This window comes from Lithobates pipiens, unplaced genomic scaffold (assembly GCF_037356315.1).
Source record: "Lithobates pipiens isolate NorthernLeopardFrog02 unplaced genomic scaffold, aLitPip1_a1.2 Scaffold_30, whole genome shotgun sequence".
Lineage (NCBI taxonomy): Eukaryota > Metazoa > Chordata > Amphibia > Anura > Ranidae > Lithobates > Lithobates pipiens.
This window is the reverse complement of record NW_027507791.1, coordinates 85,633,088-85,659,302: the sequence shown is the minus strand read 5'-3', so window position 1 is coordinate 85,659,302 and position 26,215 is coordinate 85,633,088. Positions and strand designations below refer to the sequence as shown.

At 40.4% G+C, this 26,215-nt stretch overlaps 1 protein-coding gene across 3 annotated transcripts in view; it reads left to right on the top strand.

Moving 5' to 3' along the window:
- Positions 1 to 26,215, top strand: part of SPTBN5 (spectrin beta, non-erythrocytic 5) — a 404,631-nt gene that overhangs the window by 89,765 nt on the left and 288,651 nt on the right. For 2 of the 3 annotated variants that reach the window (XM_077464541.1, XM_077464539.1), the window contains exons 12-22: positions 948 to 1,154; positions 2,947 to 3,129; positions 4,225 to 4,377; positions 7,449 to 7,579; positions 11,048 to 11,290; positions 13,252 to 13,539; positions 16,490 to 16,724; positions 18,241 to 18,380; positions 19,486 to 19,585; positions 23,775 to 23,945; positions 25,511 to 25,675. In XM_077464541.1, coding sequence (XP_077320667.1) covers positions 948 to 1,154; positions 2,947 to 3,129; positions 4,225 to 4,377; positions 7,449 to 7,579; positions 11,048 to 11,290; positions 13,252 to 13,539; positions 16,490 to 16,724; positions 18,241 to 18,380; positions 19,486 to 19,585; positions 23,775 to 23,945; positions 25,511 to 25,675 — 2,016 coding nt within the window. The remainder of the gene's footprint in view (positions 1 to 947; positions 1,155 to 2,946; positions 3,130 to 4,224; positions 4,378 to 7,448; positions 7,580 to 11,047; positions 11,291 to 13,251; positions 13,540 to 16,489; positions 16,725 to 18,240; positions 18,381 to 19,485; positions 19,586 to 23,774; positions 23,946 to 25,510; positions 25,676 to 26,215) is intronic. The other variant, XM_077464540.1, reaches the window with a different exon arrangement.

Sequence of the window (26,215 nt, the reverse complement as noted above, 5' to 3'; positions counted from 1 at the left end):
AAAACACACCTCGCCACGCAGGGTGGGAATCATAAACAACATAACGGGTGTCACATGCCTTGGTTGGAGGCCGATTTGATGAAAGGACTTTTCTTGTGGCTCTGGTCCGAGCACCCCTGAATGTTGTGACAGAGGTACAAGGCTCAAAGAAGCATGGGTGCTGGTAGCTTGATAGCAGGTGACTGCCACGGTCAGGTATGTAGCCAAGGTGAGCCTGAGTCATACACAGGTAGACAGCAGGGTGGTCAGGAAGCAGGCCAGGGTCAGTACCAGGGCAGCAGGCAGAGCAATCTCCAGTAGCAAGCCAAGGTCAGCAGCATGAGATTGGGCAGAGAATAGTCAGAGGCAAGCCGGGGTCAGCACCAGGAGATCAGGCAAGAATAGTCGGAGGCAAGCCAACGTCAGAATCCAGAATCCACATAGCAAGGTCCGGAACAAGCCTGGTCAGCAACAGAAGATCAGTCAGCACAAGTAGGAACACAGGAACACGAATAAGGGGAAACTGAAGAACATCCAGCAGTTAGCATTCAGCAGGCAGTACAGAAATGCGCCTACGTATCAGTGCACGCTGGACATTAGCCTGAGCTCATATGGTACATGTGCACAAGCATTAGCTGCATGGAAATAATTAGTAGCTTCAGGAGAATGAGCATTTGTTGCATAAGAATAAGCATTTGCCTTAATAGCCTGCTTCCTACTGCGCATGTGCAAGTAGTGCAGCTTCCTGGGTTCTGTGTGGTGTCCCAGAAGGTTGGGCAAAAAATTCCACTCGGACCGCCTAGGTGATCTGGGCAGAAGTGGAGTCAGAAATAGGAACCCACTTCAAAAAAGAAAAAATCAAAAACTAGTAGAGACCATTTTAGGTGAAGTTCTGTTTTAAGCACAGTGATGGAAAACATAACACAACATATGTATTAATTTGTATATACCTCTCTGTTATCATCCAGTATTTTGCTGATGCTAATGAAGCAGATTCGTGGATAAGAGAACACTTTGCTCTCCTGAGCAATGAGGACTATGGCAAAGATGAGTCCAGTGCTGAGGCAATACTGCAGAGACACCTACGTCTTGAGAAGGAAATTGCAGCCTATGGAATGGAAGTACGACGGCTTGGAGACCAGGCTGAGACAGTAGCAAACAAGGCACCACTGATGGTATGTGTGCTGTATGATAGGAATGATACCATTTTTTTAATGTTGAATGTTTAAAAAGTTAGTGGCACCAGTAAAGTGTATTGTATTCTATAATGCTCATTCATAAGTTTTCTATATTTTGCCTGTAATTAATAAGCACCATTCCCCCCTCAGTCCAAGACCTATCAGCAGTTTTGTTGACTTAAACAAGCTTTGTTGCCCAGAGTGTTTGTCACAGTCTCCATTTGGTTCAATCCTGTGTATTATATCAGTTTTAGTTGGTTAGAGCAATGTGGAAAATAACATATATGAAAATTATTTTTATTTAATAAATGTGTGGGCATATATGGCCATAGCCAGGGCAGGACTTAGGGTGGTGGGGGCCCCTAGGCTTGAGTCACTTTCGGGCCCTACCTTCTATACATTACCATATTTATCTGTGTATAACACGCACTGTCGTATAACACGCACCCCACGTTTAGGAGGGAATTTTAAGGAAAACAACTTTTAGGAGGGAAGTTTCAGGAAAAAACTTACATTTAAATGCCCATCAATGCAGCCTTATCAGTGTTGATCTGCAGCCTTGTCCATCCATCTTCAGCCTTGTCCAGTGTCATTTGCAGCCTTGTCAGTGTAGCCTTGTAATTTTGGAGCCTTGTCATTGCAGTCTTGAAGTTTAAAAATGGCACAGCCGAGATACAGAGTCCTGTGTATTTTGGCGGCTCTGGGGTCCTCTCGGCAGCTCTCGGGTCCACTCGCAGTCCTGAGCGGAGCCGAGAGTATCCGAGTGTACTTGGCTCGGCTCACAGTCACACCCAGTCCCTGTGTTATGTCCATCATAGGGCAGGACTGGGCATGACTGTGAGCGGAGCTGAGCATAGTACACTCGGCTATGTATCTCGGCGGGGCCCGTGGGGCCCCTATTGGGCGGGGCCCATTGGCTTGAGCCCAGTCAAGCCCAATGGTAAGTCTGGCCCTGTCCATAGCTAAACCTGAGTATTCACTAGTAGAATTTTGTTCGACATTTCTCAATGTATGATTGTTCATCCTTTTTCTAATCATTTTAGAGTCAAATTTTATGTTTGCATGTTCAGGATGGATTTTTTTTTTTTTTTGCATGAGTGTATGTGTCTTTTTGTTTTTTTGTTTGGTGGAGTTCATTCATTCCAAACTCGAATGTTAAAAGCAAACAAAATCTTGAACTACTTTCAAATGACATTCAAATATTCGGAAAATGTTTGCAAATATTTTCCTAAGAATTTTTGTACAATTTTTTTTTTAAATTCTTCTAGTATACCCAGCTTTAGGGTTTTTAAAAAAAAATGTATTTATGCATCAAAAGCATAATAAAAAAACAAACGTAAAAATGGGCATAGGGTAAATATGGGGTTAATATTCAAATACAATATTCTATAGTGATTTTCATTTTGGATATGGCTATATTTACGCATTTTCTGGCATAACACTGAAGGCCTACTTACACTTCTGAATTGGGGTTAACGCACAATAAATGCATCTATAGATATGTCCTAAATACACCTGCACTATAGCACACCACAAGGTACATATGTGCATGCTCTATGCTTTGTGGTACACTGATTTGGCAAAAATAGTGCAAGTGCCCCTTTTGGAGCAATGAGGTGAATTGAGAGACAGTTTAAAATATATAGGCTTCTTTAAGACAAGGAGCCTCGGCACACCAAAATGCATGCGCATAAACAGAGCTTTATTGTAAAGTGTTGGAGTGTTATGCATTACATATAATTCCTATGCTTTTACTTCACATAGAATAACTTCTATGTAATTTTTACAGCAGCAAGAAAAGAAACCTGTGATTGCCATGGTAACCCAAGAAAGGATTCAGCCACAGAAAAGGTCATACACTCATAGGGAGACTGAGGAGTCCAGACAAGATCCCCAGATGACTCCGGAGAACATAAGGACAACACAGAAGCAAATAGACTCTTCTTATGACAACATTCAGCAATTTGCCAAGGTACCAAAAATGGCCGTACCCTTCACTATCTTTTTTTCAATTTCCTTTGGATACAACTTTACCTATTCATTGCAACATTGCATTTAAGAAATTACATAAAATACTTCTCTTTTTTATTAAATAAAGGCCAGAAGGATATAACACTGAGGCATTTCGAGCTAAGGCATTGTACTTTCTTAAAGAGGAGCTCCAGACTCCTTCAGAAAAAAAATAAAAGTTAGCAGCTACAAATACTGTAGCTGCTGACTTTTATGTATAAGAACACTTACCTGCTTAGGGATCCCGTGATGTCCTCACTCGAGCTGATTCTTCAATCGGCTTTGGGTGCAGGCACCAGCATCTCTAGTAAGGGTAACAGTAATGCCACGTACACAGGGCAGAAAAGGTCCGACGGTCTTCCTGACGGACTTTCGATGGAGTTACAACGGGCTTCCGAACTAACCGACTTGCCCGACTTGTATTCTGTCAGAATACAAAAGCACATGGAGGATTCCCCCATTCACTTGAATGTGTGGATGGGGGAATTTGTTTAGTTTTTTTTAACCACGTATGACCAGCTTAAGGAAAAGGAGTCATGGCTAATTTTAAGAATTTCTGGACAGTTTCACACATGTGTATTCTTTTATGGTCCAAACATTCAGTCCTTTTGCTCAACTCCTAGATCAGTGATGGGGAACCTTGGCACTCCAGATGTTTTGGAATTACATTTCCCATGACGCTCTGGCACTCTTCAGTGTAGTTGAGCATCATGGGAAATGTAGTTCCAAAACATCTGGGGTGCCAAGGTTCGCCATCACTGTCCTAGATCATACAGGACTCCTCGATTAGCACATTGGACCACTAGATTTTCTATCCTGACCAGATATCTGAGTGGATAATGGATGAGTTAGCAGCACAGTTCCCATGTACTGGCTAGTTATTGCCTACATTTTTCTTGATATACCTAAGTTTTCTGGACATTGTGTAGACGGTCTGGTTTCTTCTTTTACAAACTTGTCATTCTGTGTCAGCAGTAACTGTACTATTTTATAATATGAAAGGGTGCATACAAAGTCATTCAGTGCCAATAAACTGGTCCTACATTTTGTTTTGTAGAAAAGAAGGAAAGCTTTGGAAGAAATGATCCAGCTGTATCAGTTTTATAGCTCCTGTGGGGAGTTCCAGTCTTGGATGAATGACAAGGAGAATATTTTTAAGACTTTTCAGCCAAATCCTGACAACGTAGAGGTCATGCAACAGAAATATGAGGTATGTATGATGTACAAATTCACGTGAGCTTTAAATGACCTGTGATTATGAACATAGGGGGTTATTTACGAAAGGCAAATCCACTTTGCACTGAAAGTGCACTTGGAAGTACAGTCGCTTTAAAGGGGTAGATCTGAAATGACTGGAAGCTCTGCTGATTTTATCATCCAATCACGTACAAGCTAAAATGCTGTTTTTTAAATTTCCTTGCATGTCCCCTTCGGGTCTACAGCGACTTTACTTCCAAGTGCACTTGCAGTGCAAAGTGGAGTTTCCTTTAGTAAATAACCCCCATAGTGTTGTTATTCTTTCATTCTTAATATGTTTTATTTGTTATGCTGGTTTATTGTTCTGTGGCAAAAAGAAAATAGGTAATTTAAAAATAACACCTATAAATCTGAATATGGGTGTATTGAAACATTTGATCCTCTACATTTGTGGAGTAAAGAATCAAGCTGATCTTGATCTTTGGTGGTTTTTATTGCAAAACATTGCACTCTGATAATGAGTATTATAAGACAGATTTATCTTAAAGACTTAAGAAATTTACATTGGAATATTATATGAATGGAACAGATAATCACAATTGCTTTTATTGTCCTCCAATAAATATCAGCAGAGAGCACCCAGGCAGACACCCCAATCTGTCAGGTTTGGCCATCACTGTGGGTGACCAAATATGCTTTTGCATAGATCAGTTGCTGTAAAGACTCAATTAAGCCAGATCAGCTTGTGTGTAAACAGCATAGCAATCTTCATAAATGGTTGAAAAGGGTTTTCATGATTGTTTTTATTTCTTGATTATGTATGTATCTTTATTTTATTTTTTTTAAGGATAGTGATATCAAAATGCCAAGCAACGGGTTCCTTGGGGTATTTTATATTGACTGATTCTGTTACAGTTAATAAATTCAAATATCCTAGTACTCTCTTTTTACTTTTTATTTTTTTTTGATTAAGATAAATATTCATTTTTATTGATAATTTACTATTGCACAGTTTGTCAAAATAACATTTTGATAAAACTGTTATTATGTACAAAAGAACTCGTGGACACAGAAAAACAAAAATCATGAGGCTTTTTTCAGACTGACAGACCTAAAAAAAGACAAATGGGGATCAGTTCCTCTTCCCTCTGGTGGCTCGGATCGGATGGAAATGGGCAGGAGGTTTATATCCTACAGCATCATAGAGAACAGTGGGCTGTGTCCCTGTCTGCTCTGCATTAGTGGAGTGGGCACAGACCTGTCATCTGCCTGCTCAGCGGGGATGCTGAGCGGCAATCTATTTTTAAAACCCAGTTCCAGGCAAAATGTACTTCTATTTTGGATAGAGCAGGGAAGCGTTAGTCTCTGTCCATAATAATTATATGAGAAGTAATCCTGCGCTATCAAACCAACAAAAGTGAATAAAATAAAATAAAATGAATAAGACTGCCGCAAACACCAAAAAGCAAAATCCGTGGCTCTAAGTACATAAAATAGAAATGATGCTACACTGTCCCCAATAATGTGAAAATTATACAATAAATATCATTATCAGTATAATAAATATAATCATATAAATAAGTGCTTGTGCAGGTGTAAACAAAACAGGGGCCCCACTTTTCAGTGCTTCCAGTGTTCCCATACAGACAGACAATCAACCCAAGTTGTTGACCTACTATTGCTAGTCAGGTCAGTAGCACTTTGAGGATATATATCCCTAAGTGTCCAATGGCTTGTTCCTATGGGTCCATCTCAGATGGTGTATTGTCATGCATGCAAATAAAATACAATGGAGGATCTCATAGTGTAAAACTGATTTTTGATTTTATTAAAACACAGAAATATTGTAAAAAATTCAAACTCACGTTTGTAGGTGCCTATAAAAAACAGCACTGGATATGTATAGCTTGCATAGGGATGAGAAAAAAAATGGTTGTGGATGTGCATCTACAGGAAACCAGCAGCTGCTCCAAAAGGAGAATATGACGTTGCCGGAAATGACACCAGCGCATAGACCACACCTCTCTCACCGTGTGCTCCAACAGGAGTATATGCTCTAACAAGAGGACATATATTTGCACAGCCATGGACATTTTTTTCCTCCCTATGCAAGCTATACATACCCAGTGCTGGTTTTTATAAGCACCTACAAATGTGAGTGTGAATTTTTTTTACAATATTTCTGTGTATTTTAATAAAATCAAATGGTTTTGCGCTATGCAATTCTCCCTGGTATTTTATTTGCATGCATGATGGTACACCATCTGAGAAGGACCCATAGGAACAAGCCATTGGAGACTTAGGAGTATGTCCCCAAACACAAGCGCTACTGACCTGACTAGCAATAGTAGGTCAACAACGTGTGATGAGTATCTGTCTGTATAGGATAACTGGAAGCACTGAGAAGTGGAGCCCCTCTTTTCTCTACACCTGCACAAGCACTTTTTTATCTGGGACTTTTTAGTTGGATTTATTCACTGTTTATATGATTACTTAGCATTAATGTTATTTTGTATTGCTAGAGAATGTCTGTTATGGTCATTCTTTTTTTTTGTCCAGGAAGTTATAGAGCAGTGGAGTTTATTTATGAAATTAGCTTATGTGTAATTATAGGCAGTACATTAAATGAAAATTCCAGTAATCTGCATACCAAAGTAACCCAATTTGAAATTTTGGTATGAAGGAGATTTCTGGAATTTAATTTATTGTACTGTGGGTAATTATACAAAGCTGATTTCAAAGTCTAACTTTATCCAAACATTTTAATTTTTGAAAGGACACTGACAAAAGTAAAATCTGTCTCTGTCATATCTGTAAGTCTAGTAGCATCATGATACATGCACATATAATGGCTGGGTTCCTAATTCCTCTGGAGAAATAATTGTAGTCTCAAGGACAAAGCAGCCATGTCTGGATTGAAAGAAATTACAAAAGAACATTGTGTTAAACATCTTAAATTGTATTGGCGCTAAGCTGTGTATTTATCTGCCAAAAACATGTATACATGTGTGACCCATTTTCATACTGGAATTCTCATACCAGGGTTTATCTTTAAAAGTTTAAAAAGATGCTCTTCCTTTGCAGAACTTTCTAACTGATCTTGCAGCTGGCAAAGCTCGCCTTGACGAGATCAACAGCACGGCTGACAAGTTGGCCAAGAGCACCCCTGACAAGAAGAAAGAAATTCAGGACCAACAAAAAAATATCAGCAATAGGTACATCATTTGTGTATTTTCTAGGCCAAAAGTAAAATCGACAAAACAGATTTTGAAGATACTGTTCTATATAATATCATTCCGTCATAAGGACATTCAAGTGACTTAAGACTTTAGAGATCGTTTCTTCATTCTAATAGGACTTGTATTGCATACTGGTTGAAGGATTTTGTATCTGTTTAGACCTTATTTTTAAGCATACCTATATCAAAATCTTAACCTAAAGCTATTTTAACAGTTGTTGGGAAAGATATTTAACAAGTTAAGCATGGACTGAAATACTTACATTTCTGGGAAAATGTACTGTAATGATTCTGTGCCTGTTATGTGACCTAAAGTCAAGGCATTTGCTCATGGGAATTCTGAAATGAAAGATCGGAGTTCAACCAAGTGTCTACAAATGCACAATGCATAAATGCCAAGGTGGGCTTAAAAATGCCAAGGTAGACTTAAACTCCCTAACTTCTTAAAATTTTTTACAGCTGTAGAAATTATCCCACCGGTATTTTTATTCACATCTGCAGAAGCCCCTCAGTGGGTAGAGGTGAAAGCTTTGTACTACTTTATACTATATGCAAATCAAGTATTGGCTTACCTCGGTGCTTGCTAACAGGGACTGCACCACCCAACTATCTGTTTTTAGCACACCATACACCTTTTAACCCCAAACTGATCTTCATCACCTATTGCAGGCTTAACTGTTTAATTGAATATACTTACCACACATGCTTTCAAATGGGAGTGTAACCTCCAGTGTACCAAAAATGGGGAAGACTGGCTAAAATTTTGGTTCTTGATCATCTAATGTTCTATAAACATAACCATGGCCAAATTGGCATTTAAGATTGTAACCCTGTGGTATGTTTCCTTCCAGATTGGCACACTGTCATCCCTCACCAATTTGTGTTTTTTAAGGCTGTAACACTGTAGGGGATGTAATGCACATCTGGTCCTATGCTGAGCAGATTTTGGACCAAAATGCTTAAGCTTCTACAAACCCTTGGTTTATGCTTCTTAGTCTTAAACTTCCCACTCTCACTAAGCACCAGTTTAAAGGAAAGGTACAGCCAAAGTTTGCTTGGCTGTACTTCTCCTGTGGCTCACAGGAGTGCAGTTTGTTCTGCACTCCTGTGACCCGTTTTCAGCAGACAGCAGGCCGAAGCCCACTGTTGGCTGACATCAAAGAGCCAGCCCAGGCTGGGGAAAGATTGTGACCATATGGTTTGAATCCACCCAGATCTCTGTGCCAGCACCTAGCGTACTGCTGAGATCCTGAGCTGGCCACTCCCACCTCCTCCACAGCATTTCAGTGAGCACGGGGGGGGGGGGGCAGAGCAGAGAGACGGTGACTGACAGTCACCAGCTCTCTGCTCACTGTGCACTGAAAACCGAGCAATTGTTGGTGTTTGATAACTCGGTTCTCAGCCTTAGAGCCAGCGGGGGGGGCAGACGCAGATTCGTACTGATGCTGCATCCACCTAGGTAAGTATGATTCTGAAAAAAATTATAATTCTCAACTTCTCTTTTAAATTAGCCACTTATGTTCTACTAGCTGTCAAACAAACTATTGCAAGAGTTTCAAAAAGCAATTCACACAATCTATGGAAGTCTGACAACACACATTGTTTGTCAACAAGAAACTTACTAGCACCCAAAGTATAGCAGTATGGACTTCATGAATACAATATGCCCACCCCTATAGCTATACTTCTCTGTAGGTGGCATACTATTTTTTGGAGGGTTATATATAGAGTTCCCCTCCGTGTCCTCTTCCCCCCTTTCATACTTCTTCCAATTTTCTTCTTCTTACTACACCTTAAGTTTGCTGTCCCCTCTTTTTCTCCTTTGCATGGAAGTTTTTGAGCTGGACCACACCCCCCCCCCCCTTTTTTTTCTTTCTCATTTATTATATTAACTTATCTGCCTCTGATATTTTTCTGAAAGCTGAAATACCCCCCAAGATGCAAAAATGGCTAGCCCTTGACAATCTGAGCGGGACTGATTCCCCCCCCCCAACCTGGGAAGTCATAGCAGCAAGCAACAGCAATGAGTACTTCAGTCCTTCCATTACTCTTTATCCATTCCATTCCAGCAAGATTAGCTTTAGGTTAACATTTTGTTAACATTTGGAAAATGTAAATCTTTTTAGTTATTAAAATGGACCTCAAAATTTATTTAAGGAAACGTCTGTTGAAAAAATGTTTTTATGTTCTGAACTATTTGAATAATAATATTAAAAATAGGATTCAGAACTGGTTTGGTTTTAAGGCGAGAGAAGGCAAGTGCATATTAAGAAGGCTTCCATTTGTTTCCTTATTCTTCCAGTCCATTACTATGCTTTGCATCCAGGAGTTGATGGTTCTGGTATTCTGCAGCAAGCTCTAATCTTACCAGTCCTTAAGGACTTTTTTTGCAGACTAAGAGTATTTTCAACAAATACAGAAAATAACTGTTCTGATCTTGCAAGAAATGCAATGTCCTTGCTGAACTGAAAGCACAAACAATGTTATGCTTCTTCTGCAATTTGCTAATCCCCTACCTCTCATGTAATACAGATAAAGCAATTAATATGTTGTCATTGATTCATTCATCTCCATTACATGGGGTGGAGGGAATTTGTAGTTTACAAAAGGAAGATAACATTGTGCTTTCAGTTCAGTTCACAGCAGTGCTGGTTGGTGTTTTTCTTTTTTTGGGGGGGGGGGGGGGGCAAACAATGCACCCACAGCCACCCCCCCTACAGTTTGTAGGGTCACCTGCATCCACCCCCCCAGGGGCGGCTGGTCAGTCCTGCACTTACCCCATCAAGCGGGCAGTTTCCTTCCGGGCGATAGGCAGCAGCTTCTCGGCCATCTCCTCCCTCCTGCTCCCTCCTCTTCCCTCCTCCTCAAAGGCCAATAGGATTGCTTCTCCTTTCAGCCAATCAGGCAACAGGTCTCAAGACCCACTTTCTGATTGGACGGGAGGAGAATCAGTGTGACAATAGCAAATATTCACTTGCTATTGCCACACAACTGGGTGGGCTCAGGGTGCAGTGCTCCTCACACCGAGCCCACCCTTTTTTTGAAGCCTCAGGCTCTAATCACATGCCCCGTATGTAGATTAGGGGGCCAGTCGCATGTATGGGGGGTGGCGCCCCTGCACCCCTAATGGACGGGTGGCCACTGGTTCACAGGCAGGTTAAGTACAGCCTATCCGGCAGCCATGGCTTCCTCCACAGATATAGTATAGTGTACATGGCCACCCTAGGACAGTCAATTTTTTATTTGCAGGATTACCAGGTGAAACTAAATTCAAAAAACCTTAAGAAAATTAATCAGATTTAGACACCAAATTTAAAGGCTTGTAAACTTTAGTATAGTAAAGTGAAAGTGTTGTTTTTTGACTTAAATACATTTTCAGGACCACGTGTGTACATATATAAAGATTGAATCAATCCTAAATTGTTATTCTCTATCTCTCATTCAGCTGGAATCGTCTTGAAGTACTGAAAGAAGAAAAGGGGGCTGAGCTGATAGGACTGGCCGATGTAAAGACTTTTATGCAGAACTGTCAGAATATAGAAGCTCTTTTACAGGAAAAACTGAAGGAATTGGAGAATTCAGAACCATTTGGGAATGTAGACTCAGAAGAACGTCAGCTAAAAGCCCATGAGAGAGACATAGAAGCACTAGAAAGAAAAATTGCCTATCTAAAGAGCATGGAAGAGTCGTAAGTAGTGGCCACTCTGGGAAAAAATGATCAAAGAAGGCTAAAAAAAAGTGGGCATTATACATGAAATTGGGTGCCGAAACCTAAATGCTCTATTTTAGAAAGCCTCTGTCAGGAATCTGCAACAGAGATAACAGATCTGAGTGGCTACACTTAGAAACGGAGACCAGACTATATATGCTTTAAGTGAGATTTATTTACAGTGCAACAAAATCCATCCAAACACCAGCACACAAAAAACATAAAAATACAAGTGAACCAATAACAGACTGACAGAATACCTGACTAATAACTAACAAACAGAAGCCTAATTAACAATTATATATATATATATATATATATATATATATATATATATATATATATATATATATATATATATAATATATATATATATATATATAAACAATAGGGAACACCAAAAAGCAGGGAAAAACAGGAGGCGCAGGGAGTAGACAGGAGGGGGGAAGCAATACTGGGATCAGGTATAAGGGAGAGCAGGTACAAGTAAGCAGGGTACTTGGCTAGAGCAGGATCAGAATAAATGGAAAACGGATCTGGTAGCAGCAATGCATAACAAAGAAGCAAAAAGGCAGTAAAAAGAGAAGGACCTAAATACTCTCCCAGCAGCCAGCATCAGGTGGAAACTGATTACTTGTAACTCTTGGCTGCTTTGAGACACCCACTCGTGGACAATGGAACTACAACCCTTCACCCACTGAACTACAGTGCCACCAGCAGACAATCCAGGTCCATACAGCCTCCATGCCAAAACTCTGGTAATTGTGGCTCTTCAGAGATAATTCTGTAGTAGCGGCTGCCATTCTTATCAATAATACAGAAACTCTACAAATACATTTTCTGATTATGGATCCAGTATGGGAAATTTTCCAAAGGATTGTAAGTGTGGGACCTGTGCAAAATTCCTACACATGCCTAAATTAAGAATTGGGCGGCACCTGGGTTATCTGTGTTGTTCTGGTAGGCTCACTGTAATATTCAAGGGGATCTCAAAAGACCTCCTCTTGAACCCTTTGACTGTTTAAAGATGAAGATGGCAATTTCTACTTGATTCACTCTTCACTTTTTGTTTGTGTTTCATACAGTATACAGTACAAAGGGTGGTGGGGGGGGGGGGGGGTAGCTTCAGGCTAGCACATTATGGGGAGGTCTGCTGTATCCTCATTTTTTTCTGGAGCTGTCTCAACAGCAGTCAGGTTCAGTCCCATGACTATAGATGACCATGCAGATGGGTCCAAGGTGGATAACTTTTTGTAGAAAACTTTGTACTATAGTATGGTGGTAGTAGCACTTCTGTACTGTTTTAAAGCAAGATTCCAGGTATGTTTATTTTTGCATAGTTAAGTTGGTCCAGCTTAGACTGATGTAAGTATGCTTAAACCATACCTGGCTGAACCCTGTGGGAGCTAAGAATCCCTGTAGTAGCCAGTGCTACTGCAGTGATTCTTTTCTTCTGCTTGCCTTACTGCATATTGAATGCAGCAGTTGTTTTCTCGACACAGATTGAAAAAAAGGCAAGACATCGCTGAAAGGTGCCCATGCCAAATGGGTGACCCTCTGTGTTCACTATGCAGCAAGGCAGTCGCTTGGCACAAAGCTCAAAAGACAGCAAGGATAACTGTAGTAGCGATGGCTACTAAAGTGATTTTCCACTTCCCCAGGGATCAGTCAGGTATGGCATATGCTTACTTGCATTAGTCCAAGCTGGACCAATGTAAGTATGTACAAAAAAAAAACCCATACCTGGAATTCAGCTTTTAAGCTACAGTACATGGCTTAAACTGTATTGCCTATTTAGATTCTGATTGCAGCAACGTTTGATAAAATGCTAAGTTTTGGTATATTTTTACAAAAGATTACCCAGCCACATCATTAAATGTGTTCTACCACTTTAAAGTTCTAATTTGGTACTCATGCTTTGTATTACTTTTTACCTTCAGAATGAGAGATACAAACCCACAGGAGAGTTTAGCCATCAGAAAGCAGATTGAACAAATGGAAAAGCTTCTTGCAAAACTTAAAGGTGAAGCTCAGGAGAAAAGGAATCAAGTGCAAAAGGCGAAAGACAAAAAGATCTTCCTACAGGACAGTCACAGACAGATGCTGTGGGTTCAGGATATGAAAGAGAAGCTAACGAGCAAGGAGATGGGCATTGATGTAGCATCTGCAGAGCAGCTACTCCGAGACCATCAATACCTTCTCAGAGAAATTCAAGGCCAGAAGGACAGGTGGGGAATGTATATTTAATTATTTCTTTTTTTTCTTTTCTTTTTTTTTTTACAAAGAATGTAGTATTCCAACAGTGTAGAACAAATGGATTTCAAAATGTCACAATAATAGACACAGGACAAAACCATATACATGGAAAAACCTGTCATTTGGGAGTTTTTTCTTCTCAAAGCAATGCTATGAGAGAACATAAAAAGAATAGTATTCTAAGGTGAGCTGCTGGGTTGGGTTTGTGATGAATGTTTGCAGATCGCCAGGAGAATGCAGGATTTGTTTGCCCAAGTGCTAAAAGGTAATCCTCCACAGTTCATTGCATGAACTGTGAACTGTGGTCGGGTGGCAGAGTATGGCTAATAATGGAGCTTGAAAAATGTGCCTGCCCCCTCCTTATATAAGTCAGCTCCCCCATTAGCCTTTTGTCTGTGTGTGTTTGAGTAGTGAGGGACAGCTGACAGACAGATATAGTTATGTTAGTGCTACTGTACACAGTAAACAGTACTGCAGAGCTATGCAGTGCTGGGATGGAAGGGGTTTGAGAAGTATGGCTTTTGACACAAAAATCAGTGAAGAGGGTCAGCACAGAGTCACACTTAATAGAGCAAAGTATAGGAATCAGCTGCACTCAGTCTACTAACCTCACCCTGCCATCTCCAGGTACATCCCTGACCAGGCAGGAGTCTGTTCCGTGGGAGCATCAAGTTGCCCCCATGCCCAGGGTCTCAAAACCAGCTTGGCAACATTTCTGGCTTTTAAAACTGCTCCTCTTCCAGCTAATCTTTCCCCTTCTGCAATTCCAGACAGGTTTACCATGTTGTTTTGCAGCTGGCATGTATGGAGGATAGGAGCCCCACTAGGACTGAGATTCTGTTCTGTCAGCTGTTCAGTGGCAGGCTGAGAAGTGGCTGACTCTAAGCCATCTTGTGTCAGGTAGGTTTGTGTGTCACAATGGCACCAAACTGCTTGCTTCCTCTTCGGCAGAAAAAGTTTACATACATGCTTTGCCTGGCACATGGTCTCTACGTGGTGGTGCCCTAGTTTCTAATTGGATTCCCTGGTTTCCAGGATGTCCTGTGGCAGGTCAAAGGCACATGCGCCCACTTCAGGTGGTCCTATCCAGCCACTGTTTGGTGCTCCTGCTAGAGCATTCACTGCATTGTGTAATAGACTGGGCACTGGAGGCATAGCAGCAGAAAGAAGAGTAGGATTTTAGGGCCTGCTTTATTCTGACTTCTTCCTTGTGAGGCAGCACCAATCACTGGAGGAGCACAAGCAGGAGGAAAATGGAGGTTCTGACATTTAGTAGAAGGACATGGATAGGTTTTTAGGAGTATGTTTCACACTTTTCAAACACAAGAAGTGGGATGGTTGAGCATACTATTGCCCTTAGTAAGATTGATGATTTGGGTTCTTCTGCCACTGGAAATTTGTGGGGGTTGGGCTCATTCATGCTGCTGTACCCATACAAGGACCTCAGGATTTAGGCCACCAAAGAGAAGGCCCATTGCTTTCTAGCCAACCTTTCAGATTTGTGTTATATGGATAAAATGGCAACGCTCATGCTGCCATCACAGTGGAAGCAACAAATGCGCCATCTCCTAGAAGCGCTCCATATGATAGGATCCCCTTTCCTAGCCAATGTGCCTTGAATACTTATGGTGGCGAAAGAAGGAGCAACAATGATATAGATTACCTTTATAGTGTTACGATGGGAAGGCGCCACCGACACCCAAAGACCTTTTTTTCTGCACCTGTTTGACAGGGGCATATCATTGCAATTTTTTATACCAGGGCCAATTCTTGCTTTCATCAATATTACCTATATAGGTTTACGGCCCTACAGCTTGCAGGGAAAATTTAATTTTTCTGGCTTTATAAATGTAATTATTGCTGCAGAAGATTCTGGACATGGTACAGATCTGCCACCTTACATGTAGACTAAGGGGACCCCCTAGGCACTTTATTGGAAGGAATTTTTCATTTTTATGGTTTCACTTTAAAAATCAAAAAAATCAAAAAAATCACTGCTCATTTAAAAATGACATTTTTCACAAACTTTATTTTTATTAATACATATCCCCCAGGGCAGGACTCAGACCCCTATAACCATTGTATGCCCAATTACTTGCATATCAGCCTTCAAAATGGGTACTTTTGATTTTTGACGTTTGGATCCCATTGACTTTAATGGGGTTCGTTATTCAGGTCCGAACTTTCACGGCATTCGAAAGTCCTGGTGCGAATCCGGTCCCATTGACTTTAATGGGGTTTGTTATTCAGGTGCGAACTTTCGCTACATTTGAAAGTTCTGGTGCAAATCAAACAGGGGTCCGTTCGACCCATCCCTACCCAATATCATTGAAAGGCTTTTTTTGTAGTGTGGACATTTTTCTTTTTGTATCATATATACACTTATTATGCATGCTACTCCAACTAATTCAGTGCCTTTCATCAGTTAATCCTAGAATGTGGCCTACTAAAAAGACTTACATTATGAGCAGAGTCTAATATTTCTGCTTTTGTATTTCTGGCATAATCCACTTTCATTTTTATTTCTGGATGAAAAATGGCACATATCTCCCTCTTCAAATTCAGCCTACTAAAAGGCTTACATGATATGCAGGGTATTTGTAATCATTTTATTTTGTGTCTCTGAGATAATTTACTGGAATTTTACATTTCTGGATCAAAGATACCTCATCTCTTCATTTTCAAATATGATCAACTAAAAAGGTTTACATGATGTGCAGTGTCTCTCTGTAATATTTCCGCTTTATGTTCCTGACATAATCCACTGCAATTTTATTTCTGGATAAAAGATGCATTCTCTCCCACTTTAAATGCAGCCTAGTAAAAATGCTTAAATGGAATGCAGCAAGCCTGTAATATTTCTGCTTTGGAATAAAAAATAACCAGATCTAATCAAACCCTTCTCTTTTTATTGTCACATAGAATTATTGAACTGCAGCAGATGGGCCAAGCTGTACTACAGTCCAGTAGGAGCCCAGAAGTACGGGATTGCTTAGTAAACCTCATTCAGGAGTACAATACCCTAAGTGATCTATGGGTGGAGCGGAAAACCAAACTTGATCAGGGACTGGAGTTGCAGCAGTTTTTGAAAGAAGCTGATAGTGTTAATGCAACACTTTCCAGCCATGAAGCATTCCTACGGGTGGACGACCTTGGGGTAAGATGCCAAATTTTGAACTACTTCCCCATGCATTTATAAAATGTCCCATTAGTTATTATATTAGTTATTATAAAAGAAGTGATAGTCAGTGGCTGCTGATAAGAATTAAATAATGGTAGCTGCCAGAATATGAGAAATTGCTTGCTGTCAATTCTCTACATAACACAAGGCTGCCATTTGGAGAGAATTTCATTTTTTCTGTTTCAATATGTTTTTTACATTTTAACAAACATAACAAAGAAATGACCATGCTGGAGTATGTAAAAAAAATAGTAGACCTACAACACAGGTGGTAGATATTAATGGTCATATAATATAAAACAAATAGTCAAAAGTTTAAACCAAAAACATTAAAGTCATACTCTAGAAGTCAGAAAATTATGACTGAGCAAGAAATGTATCCATAGAAGCATACAACAATTCTCAAACCTTTACTCACGGAATCTACACATCCCACCGGCCAGTATCAGGAACACAAAGTGTACAGTATACCAGCAATAACAAAACACTATTGTAGTGATAAGAAAGAGAGAAAAGAAAAGAAGGAAAAGAGAAAGACAGAAAAATAGATTTAGAGCCCGTCCGAAGGCATGTTCCCCCCGTCACTATGACTCATTCACCAGGGATTTGCAGCTATTAGGTCCAAGGATCCCAAACCCGTTCAGGGATTTAGGTTTTTGAGGTCATTATTCAGCAAAATCAGTAGCTAGACCCCAGAGCATCAAGGATATTATCTACACAAGGACCTGCCTGTTTACAGCTTTCTGAAAATTAGGACAACAGAAACATAAAACTGTATTTGCGGTTTTGACTGTGCAATAACATATATGTCTTTATAACTTTAGTCATTTAGAAATGTTGCGCCATGCTGTAATATTCAAGTCAAAATACGAGTTAATTTCATTCATAATTGTTTGCAAAGCCAAAGTGTTTTAGGGGCTTTAGCTTCATCAGGGCTCGGAAAAGAAAAATAATAACACAATGTATGTGGACGCAATAATCAATTTATAGTTGGATTAAAAACAATTGCCATTGATATGAAATAGCACAGCAGTATCTTTAGAAGACCAGAAGACCTCATAGTGCCATAACAGAGGATTGCGGTCACAAGGAGTTGCAAAGTTATCAGGCTGGAACTGAATCTGGAGATAACAATAACAGCTGTGATTCATGCTGTATTCTGTAACAAAATTGTTTATGAAATATGTAATTAAAGCAATCGTTTGGCTCTTTTTCTTAAAAGCAATGTTATAAAAGATGGGATTGCCCATTGCACACCATTGTTTTCTCTTTCTTTGGATGCTTTCAGTGCCTTTATGCTGTGGTTATATTTTCTTGCCTTCTATATTATCCCATTATTTATTATCAGGACAATAATGGTCTAGGATAAGTAGTTGTTATGTGATATGTTGAAAAAATGAAGAAAATCATCATTAATCATAAATCACAATTTATTATAATGTTCTATTTTATCTACAGTGTGTTTGACCGATTTATTGCTGCTACTTTTTAGGATCAACTGGATACAGTACAGAGCCTTCTGAACAGGCACAAGCAGTTTGAAAAAGTCATGGATGTCCTGAAAAACAGAGTGGATGGTCTTAGAACAAACGGAGAAACCCTGGTGAAGAATGATCATTTCGCCAGTGATTTGTAAGACTTTGTTCTTGATATAGTTTAGGCTGAACTCCAAGCAGATATAAAACATTTATATTTTAATGCAACTAGTGAAAACATCAGAATTTAAAATCTCCTGTACAGCACAGCTCAGACATAGAGGGTGGGGCAGCACTCTAAGCCAATCAGGGTCTGCCAAATGCACATGTTCTGACATTGAAAAGGATGACGTCATCAATCTTCTCATGCTCCCTCTTTGTTCAGTCATAAGCTAGGGGTGGGGAAATTACCTAGTTGTGTTGTTTAAATACAGCAGAGAAATATCAGGTCTCCTACTGGATGGGCTACCAGATGGGCCTGGAGAATCTTAGGGTGGGATGAACAGAAATACAAATCCTTTGGCAAGTAAAACGGATCTCATATAGGTATTTCATCTGTCTGTTTAGCTGTTTGCCTAGAGTTTAACTTTCAATCGACATTAAAGTTTCCTTTTTTTATTATTATTATTAAAATAACAAACATGGTATACTTACCTGCTCTGTGCAATGGTTTTGCACAGAGCAGCCCCGATCCTCTACTCCTGGGGATCCTCGCCAGAACTTCAGGCTCCTCCTTTTTCGGCAAGTCCCCCATGGAAAACCACTTACCTTAGGGGCATCTGTGCAGGCTCACTCCCAACCCACCCTATCTGCATCTATTGACTTGGCCCTGCCCTCACTCACTCGGCACAGAATTTGATTGACAGCAGCAGGGGAGCCAATGGCTCTGCCCGGGGGGGCAGTGGAGGAGGAGAGCTCTCGTGCACACCGCAGGGACAATATAGTAAGTATGATTGTCCTTGTGATATTAGCGTGAGCAAATCACATGGGTTGTGTTAGTGTTTTTATGTTTTGTTTTTGTGAGGGCACATTGTGTGGCAGATGTCCATTGGTCGGCCTTAGCTTGGAGCTTGTCTTTGTACAACATTTTTAAAAAAAGTGTGGGGGTGGGTTGGAGCTGGGGCAGATTTTGCAGCACAGAAGGTTTTTCACCTTATTGCACCGAATGCATTAAGGTGAAAATCCTTAAGGCTTTAGAACCATTTTAATGGCAATTTGGATGTTGTTGACAATTTTAAAACATTACATTTTTTTCTGTGTAGGATAAATCAGAGGATATTAGACACACAGAAGAGGTTTGATAATTTGGATGATAAAAGTGAAGAAAGACAAAAACGCCTGTTGGATTCATTAGGACTTCAGGTTAAGTATCACATTGCATTTCCTGGACACCATTGTATTTATTTTACACAAGTTCTTGTATATTCTGTACAAACACATTTTATATTTTGTAGCAAAGGTTTGTTTCCGTTAAACAATAGTGGTTGATCAGAAAGCAACCATTAAATCTAAGCAGGTGTGCAGCATAAAGTCTAGTGGTTTACCTTTATTTGCAGTTAAAACCATGAGCTGGACTCTGACATTAAGGCCTCACGCACACTGGACGTATGGTACTTGCACCATGCTTCCTGTCATTTTACTTTTGTATTATATACATAGATAGGGGATTTGAAAGATGTTGCCCAGAGGACCAACACAGATTAACTAAACTGCAGGGTGCAAATCTAGCCAGACACTGCAGTTTGTGCCTGTTGGGTCAAAACATTTCCACTTGTGTAAGCCAACTGTCTCAATGTTCATTATTGGTCCATGGTCCAAGGAGAGCGCAAGACACATCAGGAATTTATACAAGGTCCTTTGTTTTGACACCAGTGTGTACGACATAGTAGTGTGTAACAATTCCTAATACAGTTGACAATACAAGTCAGTAATGCCGCGTACACACGACCGGACTTTTCAATGGACCAGGTCCGACGGTCTTCCTGACGGACTTTTGGCAGAGGTCCGATGGACTTTCTGAACGAAACAGACTTGGCCACACACGACCGGACTAAGTCAGTTTGAAAGTCCGTTCATTTTGAACGTGATGACGTAAATGGGACTAAACAAGGAAGTTCAATAGCCAGTAGCCAATAGCTGCCCTTGGGTCCTATTTAGTCTGTCAGACTAGCACAGAGACAAACGGTTTTCCCAATTTTTAGTCCGTCGGATAGATTTGAAACATGTTTTGTTTCTAGGTCTGTCGGACTTTTGAGGAAAAAAAGTCAGCTGGAGCCCACACACAATCGAATTGTCCGACGGATTCTGGTCCACCGGACCAAGTCTGCCGGAAAGTCTGATCGTGTGTACGCGGCATAAGGCAAAGGCTAATGTATAGAATGTTTTAGTAACCATTCACTAAACATAGTTCACTTATCAGAAATTGACTATGGTTTACTACTGTTTGTACAATAACAAGTAAGCCTGTAACTGTGACCAGGGCTTTTTTTTCTCAGAGACTAGGTGTAGGTACTCTCCTCACTACTTGTCTCCACCACATATGAGCATCATCCCTTGCCTCCACCCTTACCCACCTCCCAGTACCGCCCCTATTATAGAACCAAGTGTAATTTTTGGTGCTAAGTAATTTGTATATTTGATATTGTGTATTTGATATGGATAGCAAGAAAGGCAGTAAAAGAGATCCCTTGCAGCCCAGCAACAAAATATCCTCCTAGCAACAATAGATCCCCCCAGAAACAATAGACCCCCGCCTTAGCAAAAATAAATCTCCCCCAACAATAAATTCCTCCAGCAACTATAAGTCCCCCACCAGCAACAATAGATCCAGACCAACAACAATAGACACCTGAAAGCAAGATCCTCCTGTAGCCAGCATGGATGGCCCGTTCAGCAGCTAGAAACAATAGACACCCTCCAACAGTAAATTCCCCAGTAACAATAGCCCTCCCTCAGTAACAATAAATCCACCACCAGCAACAATACCCTCCAGCAACAATAGATTCCCCCAACAGCCAGCAACAATGCACAAGCCTAGCAACAATAGATTCCCCCCAGCAAAAATAGATCCGCCACCAGCAACATTACCCCCCCCCAGAAACAATAGATCCCCCAACAGCAAAGATCAATAGACCCTCTAGTACACCCCAGCACCCTTTGCCAGTATATACATTAAGGGCTGGAGTTAGTGGAATTGTGTACTACCATGTTCCCGCAGAATGAAAGCCCTGATTGTGACTGTTGTGGGGTCTTTAAATGGTATAGTTACATTTGGATATCTCTTGTTTAGTGTGGTTAGCTACTGAAATATGATCTACCTTTGCTGAGCTCTACTACTGAAAATACTATTTGCCTGGCTATTATGTTGATTCAGTGACTTTTCAAAAACACTGGCTGGGTGTAAGTTTACAAATCAGTAGCTTTGAGTTTCTAGTCGGTATGCTGATTACAAGTTATTGACTGAGACTGTATTAGGAACAAAGACAATCTGGTAACTAAAATTCTTGGTCAGCAATTGCGGCCTCCCCTATTTCTCTTACTGCAGGTTATCTTTAAGAGTTTCTATAGACATTTGTTCCTTAACATACATGGGATCTAATTTATCATAACTGGGGTAGACAAGATATATGTAATCTTTTTAAAATGAAACCAGGTTTTAGTTTCCATTCTCTAACCTGTCCTGACAAAATGAATATAGAATCAAATTTCTGTGCGTACTACCTCCACATTTATTTGTTTGCTTTTCACCCCACACTTACCCCATCTATAGCGCGGGCAGCCCTTCCCTCCGGGAAAGGGGCGGTGGCTTCCCCTGCATCGCCTCCTCTGCATCACGGCGGCCGTGCGTCTCCTCCCTCTTCTTCCCCCCTCCTCCTGGGCCAATAGGATCGCTATTAGGCTGCCACTATTAAGAGCCAAGAGGAAGGTGGGCAATGCCAAATCCAGTCAGTTTTGGTTGGAACAGCTGATGGTCACATGTCTATGGTCACCAGCGGGGAGGGCCAGCTGAGAAATCAGACTAAGTAGCCTACACATGAAAACATGAAAGTATTTGTTTATGCCTGAAGCTGGACCTAAAAAACAACATTTAACCACTTCAGCCCCAGAAGAATTTACCCCCTTCCTGACCAGAGCACTTTTTTTGATTCGGCACTGCATGGCTTTAACTGACAATTGTGTGGTCGTGTGACATTGTACCCAGACAAAATTTACGTCCTTTTTTTCCACAAATAGAGCTTTCTTTTGGTGGTATTTGATCGCCTCTGTGGTTTTTATTTTTTGCGCTATAAACAAAAAAGAGCGACAATTTTGAAAAAAAATCATTTTTTTTACTTTTTGCTATAATAAATATCCCCCAAAAATATATAAAAACATTTTTTTCCCCTCAGTTTAGGCCGATATGTATTCTTCTACATTCTACAATAAGCGTATATTGATTGGTTTGAGCAAAGGTTATAGCGTCAACATAATAGGGGATAGATTTATAGCATTGGGGGAGCTACCCCAAAGCACCCTCCCAATGTTGAGGGCATGTGGCCTGGTACAGTTCAGGAGGGGGGGCGCTCTCTCGTCCCCCCCTCTTTTCCTGCAGCCTTCCAGGTTGCTCGGATAAGGGTCTGGTATGGATTTTGAAGGGGACCCCCACGCCATTTAAAAAAACAAATTGTCGCAGGGTTCCCCTTAATATCCATACCAGACCTGAAGGGCCTGGTATGGAATTTAGGGGGACCTCCATGCATTTTTTTTTAAGTGGGGAAATCCCATGCGTTTTTATCAATTAACTTTTATATGTATTGCCGGACCGACAATTCATTATAGCCGCGAGTAGTTTTAAATTATTTTTTTTTCCTTTAGAAATGTCATTTTGCTGTCAGACTGTTCTAAAAACGGCAGACATGCGCCACTTTACAGGCATACTATAGACACCCCCAGGAATTTAAAGGAATATTACACTTTTATTGTTTCACTTCAGGCATTATTAAAATCACTGCTCCCGAAAAAACGTCAGTTTTTAAAACTTTTTTTTGCATTGATACATGTCCCCTGGGGCAGGACCCAGGCCCCCAAACACTTTTTATGACAATAACTTGCATAATAACCTTTAAAATTTGCACTTTTGATTTCTCCCATAGACTTTTAAAGGGTGTTCCACGGCTTTCGAATTTGTCACGAACACCCCAATTTGTTCACTATTCAGCGAATGGGCGAACTCATGTTTGACCTGAACATAAAGCCCATCCCTAATAACTGGTACTTCAGGTATGAGGCAGCATGCCTCCTTTCCTTTGCATGTAACAGTGCTGGTGCTTGATGATTGGATGAAAAACACATGGGAAACTTAAGGCCCAGCTCCGTCTACTCCTAATTTGGTTATATTGGAAATGACTGTGCCAACTTTGGAAAAGCTCCAATCATGATAACCCTGATAGTGTGGAATGTTATGAAGATATAATATAACTGATTTGTAGCTTTCATAATAGCTTTGAAACTGCAAACAAACCTGCAGACAGTCAGGCTGCCTTTATAAATCAATTGTTTACTCTTTATATAGGAGTTTAATCGAGATGCCACAGAGCTCTTGGTGTGGATGGACGAGAAGTACAAGATTGCATTAGATGAGTCATATCGGGACCCAAATAATATTCTCCGCAAACTGAAATGGCATGAGGCTGCAGAACGAGAGATGGAGGCCAACCAAGTGCGATTTGAAGATTTAGTGAAGGTCTGGGCTAAAAATTAACGTTTTGGTATACAGTATTTTGTGGTATTGCACAAGCCTTCTATGGTCTATGCTACAGATTTTAGCTTTGTGACCCAGACTTCACCCGATCATAGCAGTATAAGCTTTTTCATATCTTTGTTCATGCTTAGTTTTTTTAAGATAAAAGTGAAAAAGATTTGAATAGAGCAATAAACTTCAATAATACTCAAAGACAATTTTCATTTTGAGCAACTGTTCTTAAAGCAAAAGAAAAGGTCCCTGCCTGATTCTTAGCTTACAGAGTTTTCCTGCAGGTCCCTGACCTGGCCTAGTCTAAGTACATATAAAGCAATCCAAACAATAGGGTCTGTTCTGCTCACTGCTAGACCAAAGTTTATTAATTCAAATAGATGCACAATGTAGATAGGTATCTTGATAAGGACCCTTGTCTTGATACTATTCTACATTGTGCATTGGATTTATTTGCATGCAGTTCTTAAACCCAACTCTTGGCACCAACATTTTAATAATTTTGATGACATAATCTAGCCGTAGGCAATATGTAATTCAGTCGGTTTAACAGGGACCAGACAACTTTTGATCAGTGTGTGGCTGTCCCTGCTCCACAGAATTCAATCATTTGACCTAACCCTATTGAAGTAACATGCTGGAAAACTTTTGTCAATCAGTGGCTGCAGCTACTGATCAATGTATTTTGACAGCGACAAGTCCAGAATACAATGTCTTGCCAGGGGGATTCTTCCATCCACCTTGTTTGTATGGCTGGAGGAATCTGGCTAAATGAAAGAAAAATACCCATCTATAGCGAACTTTAGTTTACCTTTTTAAAACTAGATGATAGGGTGGCGATTTACAAAATGCAAAGCTGCAGCAATATCACAGGCTGTGGTTTGTAAATGGCGATGCAAAGGTGAGACAAAGACATGAAACCAATGCTGATGTCTATATTACTTGCAGAGCTGGTGTTTCTAGAGGGCTGGAAGTATACTTGGAGTAATTAATTCATTGCAGAGGTAAACATATGCTAAGCCCTCAAGATCTATGAAAATATACCAATCGACTTTTATACAACCACCCTGTCTGATTTTTCTCAATTGATCAGTGCTGCTGACTATAGTCTCCCTGCTGTCAGAATACAATAACTCAGTGGGAAGGATTCTCCCATCCACCTTAAGTGTGTGGATGGGGACATTGGGTCTTTTTTTTTCCATCAACCCACTGGTTTGTCAAAAAAATTTTTAATAAAGTATGGGCTGCCTTAGTTTACACAAGGAAGTACGTTCCCTAAAATTGTGAAGAATGGCATTTTTGTGTGACTCTGGGACTGGGGCAGCTGTTGATAACTTAATCAGCCAATCTGCCAATTCCCAGCTGTAGAATTAGTAAACTGAACTATATCATAACTTGAAACTAATTCAATGAATCGTATGTGCCCAATTATTAATGTAATCTCATTTTTGCTTTTGGTGGCACAATTCAACATATAAGTGGTTTTGCCTATTCCACTTCTTTCTTGTGTAAATATCCAAACCCTTCGAATTCACATGTTCTTTTTCTGATGATAGGATGGAAAGAAGCTAATAAAAGAAGATCATTATGCAAAAAATTCCATCCAGAATAAGATGTCTGAAGTCATCGAGAAATGGGAGGAGCTAAAGAAAAAGATGTCCGAGAGAGGGGACAAGCTGAGGCAGGCTGGGCAGCAGGAGCAGCTGATGGAGCTGCTACAGGTCAGTTATTAGTTATTGATGATTGAATCTTTTGCTTATGCTGAATCAATATGAGGCACATACACTACACTATTAACTTAAAGTGTTACTAAACCCACAACAGTAAAAACAGTCTGTATATGCAGAATAGTATGCTTGTTATACTCACTGTGGAACTTAAAGTGGAAGTGAACTCCCCCATCGTTTTCAGCCAAGGAAGCTGCCATCTTTGCCTCTGTTTAATCTTCAACTGCTATGGTGCTGCACATGTGATTCATTATGACACCAGCCATTGGATGGTTTGATAGTTTGGCTGAGAGCACAGCCAATGTGCAGTTAGCATTCCCTGCATGCCTTTTTTTTAACTGTTTAAATTGATGGGTTTACTTCCACTTTAAGGGGTTAATCTTCTGCATTGTGTAAAAAGCCTGTTTTATCCTATATACACAGATCCCCCCCCTCCCTCACTGTCTAACTTTGGAAGGCCAGCTAACACAGGCAGGGTAGCCGACCTGCACATGCTCAGTTGTGTCTTTTATGCTGGAGAGAACATTTACTCTT